Genomic DNA, 10,870 nt, shown 5'->3' with positions numbered 1-10,870 from the left:
ATAGAACCACAATTTTCTAGGGCCAGAAAAGAGGGGAAAAAGTGGCCCGCGCCGTGCCGCGCCGGAACGAGGCCTAGTGGAAGCACAACCAAAAAAGGGGACGGCACGACACGGCACGCTTAAAGCGAGCTACGCGCTGCAATGGAAATGCGCCATTACAACCTCAGATCCAGTGCCTGGATACGGTTCCAGGTACCTGCTGTGCGGACTGAGGCTGGAAAAAGGAGTCTTTTTTATTATGGTCTTTGGTCTTGGAATGACCTTCAATCAAGCCTAAAACTGAGGGCACTTGTCTCAATAGCATGTTTTAAATTGAAGTTGTCTGAGGTCCTTACCACCAGCTGCTGTTGCACTAATAAGTAGTGTACCTTACTGTCCCAAATGTAGTGACTGCTTTTCGTCTTTTTGTTTACTTAGTTATGTTCTCTGTATTTTATATGTCTGTGTTATATGTCTATGTGTAATAATGTGTAACGTTGCTGCCTTCTTGGCCAGGTCAGCATTGTAATTGAGATTTTATCTCAATGCTTTTTATCTGGTTAAATAAAGGTTAAATAAAAAAATAAAGATTATTCATGATTATCCAAGCAATGGGAATTCAGTGCTTTTACCGTTATCCAGAATAAATTCATAAATGTTCTGTTTTCACAAAATCCCAGAGTAGTGGTGCAGCCTGTTCTAATGCCGCTGTTCTCACCTGAGCTCCGACAGGCAGCTCTGCTCTGCAGCGAAGGACTTCTGTCCGGCCAGCATCACCACTTTCAGAGAGGTCCCCTCAGCGTACGACGCAAACACTTTGCACACCTGGACAGCAGAACATTAGTCAACTGGAGACATCACTGGATACTGTCATGCTTTTATTTTGAAAGGTTCTGACCTGCTGGGCGAGCTCTTTGGTCGGCAACACGGCCAGAGCACGGACTTCACACACCACCCGCTCCATCAGAACCTAAGGAACACATTGGTCGTTTATATACTCTCCTATATGTGTTTCTGCTCCTGTAGTATATGTCTTTATTTCTGTTGCTGCAGTATTTTGGTCTTCTAAAGAACATCCTAATTCATCCGGAATATTTGATATTGTGTATTATGTGTGTCTCCTCCACTTGATATATTTATATTTGCTGTTTATTGTTTTGTTTTTATTATGTTTGTTCTTTATTCCACCTTTTAAATATGTTATTGCCTTAACACACTGCTGCTGTAACAGAATCATTTCCCGATTTAGGATCAATAAAGTACCTAACTATCTAGAAAATTACTTTTTTTAAAGATATTGTTTGGGCAACCAGTGTGGAAAGATTTGGACATTGAGATTTGCCTGTGGTCTGTGTTGTTTTAGAATGCGTGTCATAATGGATCCCTTGTCGTTTTTCTGCAAACCAAATCTACTTCATATGGAGGCCACACAGAGTAGTGGTTATATTGTATGAGTGTCAGAAGCTCACCTGGATGACAGGTATGACGAACGCCAGCGTCTTGCCGCTGCCTGTAGGAGCAGACACACAGATGTCTCTGGGCTTGTAGCCCCCTCGTCCAATCAGAAGCCCCTGCTGAGCGCTCTCCAAGACGGCCGGGATCACCTCTGCCTGCACTGTGACCAGAGGTGGAATGAATCAGTTAATTTACTGTACTCAAGTACAATTTTGAGATATTGTACTTTACTTGAGTAATTCCAATATAATCAACACTAAGACTTTAGTTCCACCTGGAGTAAATTCACAAGCTACCCTGCAGTATACAAAGCCATTCAAACTAGCTGCACCTTTACCAGCTTTGAGTCTCCAGGTTTGTGAACATCTCAGGAAGAATTGTGGTCCACTCCTCTCTGAAGATCCTCTCCAAATCCTTCAGGTTTTGAGGCTAATGCTTGGCCTCTGGAAGCTTCAGCTCCGTCCACAGACTTTCTATGGGATTAATGTCCGGAGACTGGCTAGGCCCCTCCATCACCTGAATGTGCTTCTTCTTTAGCCACTCCTGTGTTGCCTTGGCCGTATGTTCAGGATCATTGTCCTGCTGGAAGACCCCTCCATGACCCATTTTCAGAGTCCTGGCTGAGGGAAGGAGGCTATCGGCCAATATTCACGGTACATGGCCCCGTACATCCTGTCCTCGATGCAGGGAAGTGGTCCTGTCCCCTTAGCAGAGAAACACCCCCAAAGCAGAATGTTTCCACCTCCATGCGAGTTGATGCCAAAGATCTCGATGTTGGTCTCATCTGACCACATCATCTTCTCCCAAGCCTTCTCTGAATCATTCAGATGTTCATTGTCAATCTTCAGAAGGGCTTTCATGTTCTTCTTGAGCGGGGGGGGCTTCAGGCGCTGCAGGATTTGATCCATTATGGTGTAGTGTGTTACAAATAGTTTTCTTGGTGACTGTGGTCCCAGCTGCCTTGAGATCATTAACAAGTTCCTCCTGTGTAGTTCTTGGCTGATCCCTCACCTTTCTCATGATCATCAATACCCCACGGGGCGAGATCTTGTGTGGAGCCCCAGACCGAGGGCGACTGATGCTCATTTTATGTTACTTCCATTTAGAAACACACATTATTCTTCTGAATAATGGCACCAACAGTTGTCTCCTTCTCACCAAGCTGCTTTCTGGTGGTCTTGTAGCCAGTCCCAGCCTTATGCAGGTCTACAGTCTTGTCCCTGAGGTCCTTAGACAGCTCTAAGTCTTGCCCGTGGTGGAGAGGTTGGAATCTGATTGATTGATTCTGTGGACAGGTGTCTTTTATACAGGTAACAAGTGGATATTAGGAGTACTTTTTTAAAGGAAGAGGACTTATGTAGCAGTCTGTGGGAGCCAGAATTCTTGTTTGTTGCCAGGGGATCAAATACTTATTTCCCACAGTTAAATACAAATAAATTGTTATCTTTTATAAAAGGTCAATTTCTGGATATTCTTTTTGATATTCTGTATCTCATTAGTAAAATAAACCTACCATTGCAATTATAGACTGTTCATTTATTTGTAAGTGGGTAAACTTACAAAATCGGCAAGGGATCAAATAATTATTTCCTTCACTGTATATGATTCTGAAATGCACCAATCTGCACAATGACTACTCTTACTTTTGGTACTTTAAGTATATTTGGATGCTAATACTTTGGTACTTTTACTTGAGTAACATTTTGAATGCAGGACTTTTACTTGTAACAGAGTATTCCTACACTCTGGTACTTCTACTTTTACTCAAGTACAATATCTGAGTAGTTCTACCCAGTGGCGTAGCTGTGGGTGGGCCCGGGCCCACCCACCCTCATTCCTGGCTACGCCACTGGTTCTACCACCTCTGACTGTGACATCATCATTCTGTTATTTCTCAGGTGTTTACACTCTTTCAGTGTATTTACGCTAATGTGAATTTGTTACAAGCCTTTTATAGAGCTGCTGAAACCAGCCTGTGTGATTACCTGGGAAAAAGTTCTGGATTCCATTATTCTGAAGTTTCTTCACGAGCAGAGCGGAGAGTCCGTGGATCTCGGAGATGTTCACCAGGTGTCCTTTAATGTCTCTGTGAATCACATCCGGCTGAGCCAGCCACTGAGGGAGCACTCTGTGCACCTGACACAGACACAGACACAGACACACACACACACACAGTCAGTTCTAACCCACAGGACATCAGACTACTTAAACTCTGTTCAGTGCCTTCATAACCTGAAGCATTCATCTGTTTGCATCTTACAATTAATTGATCTTAATATTTATCACTACAATAAACAGTATTTAATTTGATTTCACTGTATAATATTTAATGTTACATTCTGTTCTCGTCTATTTAATTCTATGAACATGTGTATTATACAGACTCCTGCATTTACTTGGTGACTTACAACATTCTCTGCATTATTTAGCTTGTTGTATTTATTTCTTTTTCTGACATGTATAAAGTTAACTTCATCTGCATTACTTGCACATTGGTCTCGCAACATCATCTGCTATATTTGATTCTACTCAGTTTCTTCTTGCATTTTTTTCATTTGTTTTATATATATTTATGTTGCATTGTTGGAGGAGCTTGGGACTTAAGATCATCATTGCCATATCTACACTGTAGCTACTGTGCATATTGAATCTTTGAATGTAATAGCATAAGAAACACGTGTGTGTACCTTTTGGACAGGTTTGTTGTCAAATCCTCCCAGGACCGTGAACCCGGTTGGAGCAGGAGTCTTTTCCGCGGTTTGTTCTGGTGCGATGTTTTCTGTCTCCGTTTTCTCTTCTCCTCCTCCTGTTTCCTCCAGTCCTTCTCTTCCAGTCACAGGAGTGTCAGGAAGACTTTTCACTGAAATGCCTAAAATCCATAGACAAAACAAATCATATCAAATGAATAGACCAACTGGTATAATAAGGACAGTGAGTAAGAACTGTCTTCTTACTCTTTATTATAGTCTAATTCATCCATACCTTTCATATTGTAACACAGTATGGGCAGTACTTTTCCCAACTACTTTTCCAAGGATTGCAACAAGATCCAAGTCCCATATCTCATCTGCTCCTTTATTTAACAGGCTTCAGATTCGTACAGTTTACGACATCAACGTTTATCAGATTTGCGTTTTTATTTACAAGATATATTCAGGAAAAGGGATTATTCCTATAACCTTCAATACATACTTCATTTAAACCGTATTAGCCATATTCTCTGTGTAGATATGCACTTTACAGATCAATAAACCACTGCCGTGAATGTCAAATCGCTACAGTGAGTGGAGGAAAAAACCCGGATATCAGAAATCAGCAAAGACTTTTAGGTCTTAACCTGTGGTTGTCTGGAGATACAAAGTGAGGTATCCAAAGTGGATTTTTTTAGACCAATAGCAATATTTGAAGGATTTAAAAAATCTCAGGTAAATATTTTTATAACATTTTACACCCTTTTCAAATTAAATTGGTATGAAGCGCTCACAAAATGTGGAGAGGTCTCACATGAGCCTTGTTCAGCAGTATATTGTAACACTTCACTGTCTTAAAATGTAAACATTTTTGTTGTCTTTTTGTTAATTCATAACTATTTATAACCAATACATTTCACCAGACATAGGGACAGTTTAACCAACAATTCTACAATTTCTGAGCTCTAAGTGTATTCACTTACTTACATTTATAGCAAATTCCACTATTTATAGTCCACGTATTTATATATTATTACAATAAGAAGTATTTCATTCAACTGTACAATATTAAAGTATTATCTCATCTCCATTTTTCATGTAGATAGTCGACTTATTCCTGTATTTTATTTGCTACACTGTTGGAAAAGCATAGGACTTAACATGTTCATTGCCAACAACTAAGCTGAATCTGACAATATTGTTCATATCAATGTATTGTTAGGCCTCAATAAGAGGCATCATCTCACAACATTAATGTATTGTTAGGCCTCAATAAGAGGCATCATCTCACAACATCAATGTATTGCCCAATTTGGTGTTATCATGTCAATAAATACAAGAACAAGCACATACCTGACTGATCCTTCTTCTTCTTCCGCTTCTCATTTGCACTCGTCTGCTTCTTCTTCTTCTCCTCCTCCTCAACCAGCTCGTCGTGGTTATCAGTCTCTGAGACAATAACAGCTGCTGCTTCAGATTTCCGTTTCTTGTTGTGTTCAGGCTCCTGACTGCTGTCCTTGTCAGCTTTTCTTTTCTTTTTGACATCCTTTTGCGTCCGTTCTTTAGGTGGTTTTTGTGTTTCTTCCGTCAAACTCTGTCTCTGCTTCTCTTTGGCCTTCTGTTGCAGCTTAGCTAGTAACGCCTGAGAGCGAGACTCCTTCGAGATGCTCCCATTTTCCTCCTCTCCAAGATACCTGTGAGAACACATGACAGGTGTTACTCATTCATCTGTCCACTTCTTCAGCAAAAGCACAGCACATACACTTTTGGTCAATTGAGCAGCTTGTAGCCTTAAAAATATATCATCCTGCCTTTATTAGGTATTCGCCCTCTTCTTCTTTACATTATGGAATTACATTAATATAAATGCCATTTAAGTTGAAAGTTATCTTTTATCTTAGGATAAATAAGGAAAACAATCCAGTCATTTAAATATAAAATCAAGAAACAACGGGGAAGAATATATAAAAAACGTTTATTGTAGAGACTTAAAGGTAGGGTAGGTAAGTTTGAGAAACCGGCTCGAGATCGCTAGAATTTGAAAATACACAACCGGAGAAAATCTGCCACTTCCTAAGGCTGACAGGCAGGTAGGCCATCCAGTTATTTTAGCCGGGCCGGCTAAAATGATTGGTCGTACCTTTTACAGTACTACGGCTTCCACAGATGATTTTTTGTCAAAGCACTTAAGATATTCATTGCTATCGGGATGTTAAGAGCATTCCATGGAATATAACAAAAAGTGTATCTCGAGCCGGTTTCTCAAACTTACCTACCCTATCTTTAATCATTAAAAAGGCCAACGTGTTTTGACCACAGGAGAAGAAGGGGTTTTAACAAATAGAAAAACAGGAATGTTTCTTCCCTATAAGACATGATAGGTGGAACACATTTAAAAACATGTCATAAGATTAAACAGCAAATAAAATGTAATAAAAAACACAACATAACCGGCAGACAAAGTGCTCATTTTTTAAATAGATAGATGATAGATAGATAGATAGATATATGCTTAAAGTCCAAATTGAATGATTGTGTTCAAGCAGCAGTGTTAAGCATTACACGAGTTACAAATGTTTAAAGGATAGAATAAGATACAAATAAAATGTACATGAGTACAATGTATATACAGTAAGAATACAAATTAAAATAGTAAGAATAAAAATGAAATATAACTTCTTCTTCTTATGACTGTGATGTGAAAATCATACTTATTATCTTAAAAGCTTTAAAAAGCAAGATACAACCATATAACTCCAAAGTCATGTATTTATGTGACAAAACAAACAAATACCAATAATGAAAGCTAGTAGATAACACGAGCCTACCTGTTTACAACAAACAGAGACATTCCCTCAGAAAGGTAAATCACTCCAGGACAGTTTGTGTGTTCTTTTCAGCTATCTCGAGTTTGAAAATGGTTTTCGCTGAATATCAATTAACCATGTCTAGATTCGTTAAGAACTCTGATTATTTAAATGACTGTAAACGCTCAACTTCAAATGAACTAGAAAAAACACAAAATGCTCATGTGTTTTCCACACTTACAGTACAAAACGCAGTTTGATGACGACACTCAAGAAGCGACTATTTTGTGCGTCACTAGTTGGGCGCTACCATATTTATTTGACTATTTGGTGCACAAATTGAAGTAAAAAAATGTGTTTTCCCTTTGAAACCAATTTGCCTATTTAAAACATTTTGTCAAAATAGATTTCTTTTTAAATAAAGGGAAATCTCACTTAAGCCAACCGTTTTGTGTCAGGTGCACAGAGTGCTCCTCATTTGGATTTGTCCACCCGATGACGTTGACCAATCAAAACAAAGTGGGAGATTTTAAAACCAGTGACGGTTTTCTTTTGAAACTGAGGGAGGCATTCATATTTGAGTCAGCCCGTGTCCGTTTATGCGTCTTCAGGTATTTTTTTTGGCGTTCATGAGAGATATATTAGTTTGCCTTCCTTAAGGTTGGACAGGTCACTTACTATTACAAAGAACAATGGCAGAGGAGTCGGCTGTAAAAGTATGTGTTCGGGTCCGTCCACTTATTCCAAGGTAAGTCTTCCGCCAACAGCTAAGTTAGCATTAATAAAATACAAGTTTGGAGCTAACGGTAGCTTACGGAGCGTTAATGCTAATGCATGCTAATGATGTTAGCTACAGTTGGACGTAAAATACAAGTCTTTTGTTCCAGTAAATACGTATTGCCTTAAAGTAATTGTTAACTTAGACTTTTAGAGGTAACATTCACTTTATTATCTGCATTTACTGTCACAAATAGAATAATACTTGGGATTTTTTATAAGTAAAACTTATAACTTAATTTATATTTTAAAATGTTAAATTATATATCCTTATAAGCATATTAAGAGCTAAAAACACCGTCTGTTGTATTGATAGGTCAAACGAACTGTCTAGCAATTGCTCTACAATAACTGTTATTCTTTGTTCTATATACTTTGGAATGATGCTATTGTACTGAAACTATCTATCTATCAATCAATCAATCTAGCTATAATTTCCCCCCAAAATGATCTTAATTATATGTAGCCTATTTTCCACACTACTTTTGAGAATCAAAACCCTGGTCCGTGTTTATTAGGCTTTGACTTTTCATGGCATGGTATTGTAGTCATAAGGAATATTATACTTCTCTTCTAAATATTACATTTTGATTAAGCTGAACTTCGAAAGTAGTATTTCAGCCACAATTTCTTTCCCACTAAATGTGTCACCTGACAATGTTAAAGGAAGAGTCTGTTAATGTTTCCACATATGTCCTGATTGTGTGTCTTTGTTACAGGGAAGACAGTGCTGCATCGGAGAATGCAGAGCCGGTCCATTATTTTTGGAAAGCTGATGCAAAATCAATTTATCAGGTCGATGATGGGAATTCCAGTAAAAGCTTTAGTTTTGGTTAGTTTTGCAGCATGTACAGGATTGAGAAATATGTTTGACTGGATTTTGTGGCTCCTTTGAGATATTTTGCATAGAACTTAACTACTACTGTACATTAACCTTCCTTCTCTGTTCATAGATCGAGTGTTTACTGCAGAAGAAACGACCAATCAGCTGTACCAAGCAATTGCTAAACCTCTTGTTGTTTCCTCTGTTCAGGGATACAATGGTATGTTTTCAAAACTGAATACTGTGACATCTGTTGTGTTGCTCCAAACACTCACTGCAGTTGTTTTTTTTTGGATACATATTTTCTCTGTTTGATTCACAGGTACCATATTTGCTTATGGACAGACTGCTTCCGGAAAGACTTTCACTATGTTGGGGAGTGACCGTTTTCCTGGAGTGATACCGCTGGCTGTGGAAGATGTCTTCCAAACCATTAAAAGTGTAAGAATTGTATCGCATATTTTGAAATAACTTTTTTAGTAAGCAATTACTGTGTTTTTTAACAACTTCTCTTTTGTCCAAAAGTGTCCAAAGAAGGAGTTCCTTCTTCGGGTTTCTTACATGGAAATCTACAACGAGACTGTGAGTGATCTGCTCGTTGATAGCTGGAAGAGACAACCTCTGGAAGTCCGAGAGACAATAAATGTAAGTGGTCTATTTAGAAGTTTGCATATGATGTTTTCATCAAATGTTTCTGACACATTTTAATACTAAATTTGGCCTTCTAACTTCGGCAGAAAAATCTGGCAACAAAAAAGGAGGCAATTTTTCCTGTGTTTCAGACGTAAAGCCGTTCTTTGTAACATTATATGACTGTGTGAGTGCTGTTTTAACTGATTTTAATGAGCATATGCGCTAACCAAAGTTCTGGGCACACACAGCAGGGCTCTCGACTAACTTTTTTTCACCATCCTCCCGGAACCGTCCCGAAATACAATCTAAGCCGTCCCGAAATTAATGTGGACCGTCCCGAATTTAAAATATTTGTTTTTCTACATTATCATTAGTTAAAATCATTTAAAGTGACCTTTAACATAAATAAAACATCATACAAATCATTAGATGATAATTCATCAACCTTTTTATTTGAGTAAATCAGTCAAACACATAAACAAAGGCCAAATATATTTAAAAAAAAACACACAAGCGAGAAAGTTACTCTGATATTGAATCCAATCAAGTCCCATCCGATTAACAAAAAAATCCAACACTCTGTCCTGAAGACAGAAGACAGAACCCAGAGTAACCACTAACCAGGATGACAGTCTGTAACACAGTCAGCAGACCTGCCCCCTCGCACACAGACGGGGGAGAGAGCTCTCTCGTCTGGATTGGAAAGATCGAAAATAAGATTTTGTAGTCTTATTGCATATTAGAAACGGAGTTGGCGAAACTAAAACTGCAATATAATGTTCATGTAGCAGTAATACATATGACATATATGTTTTAAATGTCTCCAGTACCGATAAAAAGACCACTGTTGGTACCACTGTCTTTAATAATTCCGGCCCGGGGCCCGTTTAATACCGGGGCTCGGTACCCATCCCTACATGGGGAGAGGCGCAGCATATTGCTAAGGACTAAATACGATGGAGAGTTCTCATCTCCGCTGCAATGACATGTCTGGAAACCCCCTCTAGGGTGCCCCATGCATAGCGCGCCGTCAAATGCTGCTTCATAAGAAACATTTTGTTTCTCCGCACCGCTCCGGGGTAAAAAAATGGTAGTTACATCACAGCTGTGCGGCTGGCTGACAGCTGTAGCTACGTACTGTGTGTGTATTTCGCGGGTTGCTAAATGCTTTGTGTGTGTTTATGTTGACAAGGAGGTTTAATAACTGTGTGCTACACAAAACGTGCAGTCAGTTTCATTTTCATCGCCGTTCGTAGTAGAGTTAGCAGGGTATTTTGTTTTGAACTCTCGTCCCAAATTCGTCCCAAAATTAATTTGTATCCTCCCGACCCGATTTTTTTCGGGACGTCCTTAAGCTCGAGCCCTGCACAGTTTTCTACAGATCCTCTGATTCAATTAATTTCAGACGCGGTACTACTACACTCCCTCAGTAACACACACCGACCTCCATCATTATAGTATGACACTTCATGTCTATGAGTGCTAAAGGCATGGACATCATTTTCTTTCTCTTTAAATGATCATTGTGCTTGTGTCTTTTTTTAATTGTGCAGAAAACCATCTATGTGGCTGACCTGAGGGAGGAACTGGTCACATCTCTTGCACAAGTCCTGGCCTGGATCCGGAAAGGAGAAAGTAAGATCTGAGATGACTGAACACAAGACTGGTTTCTTCAGGATCTGCATTGTGTCTAACAACCATTTGAT

General features: G+C 39.1%; 2 protein-coding genes across 14 annotated transcripts in view; one reads left to right on the top strand and one right to left on the bottom strand.

Moving 5' to 3' along the window:
• ddx51 (DEAD (Asp-Glu-Ala-Asp) box polypeptide 51) overlaps positions 1–7,184 on the bottom strand; it is a gene marked incomplete in the record, with an annotated part of 100,730 nt that extends 93,546 nt beyond the window's left edge. Inside the window, 7 exon segments of the mRNA XM_034150569.1 lie at positions 698–804; positions 878–949; positions 1,449–1,594; positions 3,420–3,570; positions 4,122–4,303; positions 5,478–5,818; positions 6,953–7,184. Of these exon segments, the coding sequence (XP_034006460.1) occupies positions 698–804; positions 878–949; positions 1,449–1,594; positions 3,420–3,570; positions 4,122–4,303; positions 5,478–5,818; positions 6,953–6,975 (1,022 nt within the window).
• cenpe (centromere protein E) overlaps positions 1–10,870 on the top strand; it is a 158,632-nt gene that overhangs the window by 75,336 nt on the left and 72,426 nt on the right. For 2 of the 13 annotated variants that reach the window (XM_034150568.1, XM_034150567.1), the window contains exons 1-6: positions 7,501–7,679; positions 8,428–8,540; positions 8,662–8,751; positions 8,854–8,972; positions 9,057–9,176; positions 10,718–10,799. The exons of the other annotated variants lie outside the window; for them this stretch is intronic. In XM_034150568.1, the coding sequence (XP_034006459.1) occupies positions 7,624–7,679; positions 8,428–8,540; positions 8,662–8,751; positions 8,854–8,972; positions 9,057–9,176; positions 10,718–10,799 (580 nt within the window). In that variant the 5' untranslated portion in view covers positions 7,501–7,623. Of the gene's footprint in view, positions 1–7,500; positions 7,680–8,427; positions 8,541–8,661; positions 8,752–8,853; positions 8,973–9,056; positions 9,177–10,717; positions 10,800–10,870 lie in introns of those variants that run through there. 13 annotated transcript variants of the gene reach the window in all.

This window comes from Trematomus bernacchii, unplaced genomic scaffold, assembly GCF_902827165.1.
Source record: "Trematomus bernacchii unplaced genomic scaffold, fTreBer1.1, whole genome shotgun sequence".
Lineage (NCBI taxonomy): Eukaryota > Metazoa > Chordata > Actinopteri > Perciformes > Nototheniidae > Trematomus > Trematomus bernacchii.
The sequence above is the reverse complement of the archived record's forward strand: the minus strand, read 5'-3'. Positions and strand labels throughout refer to the sequence as shown.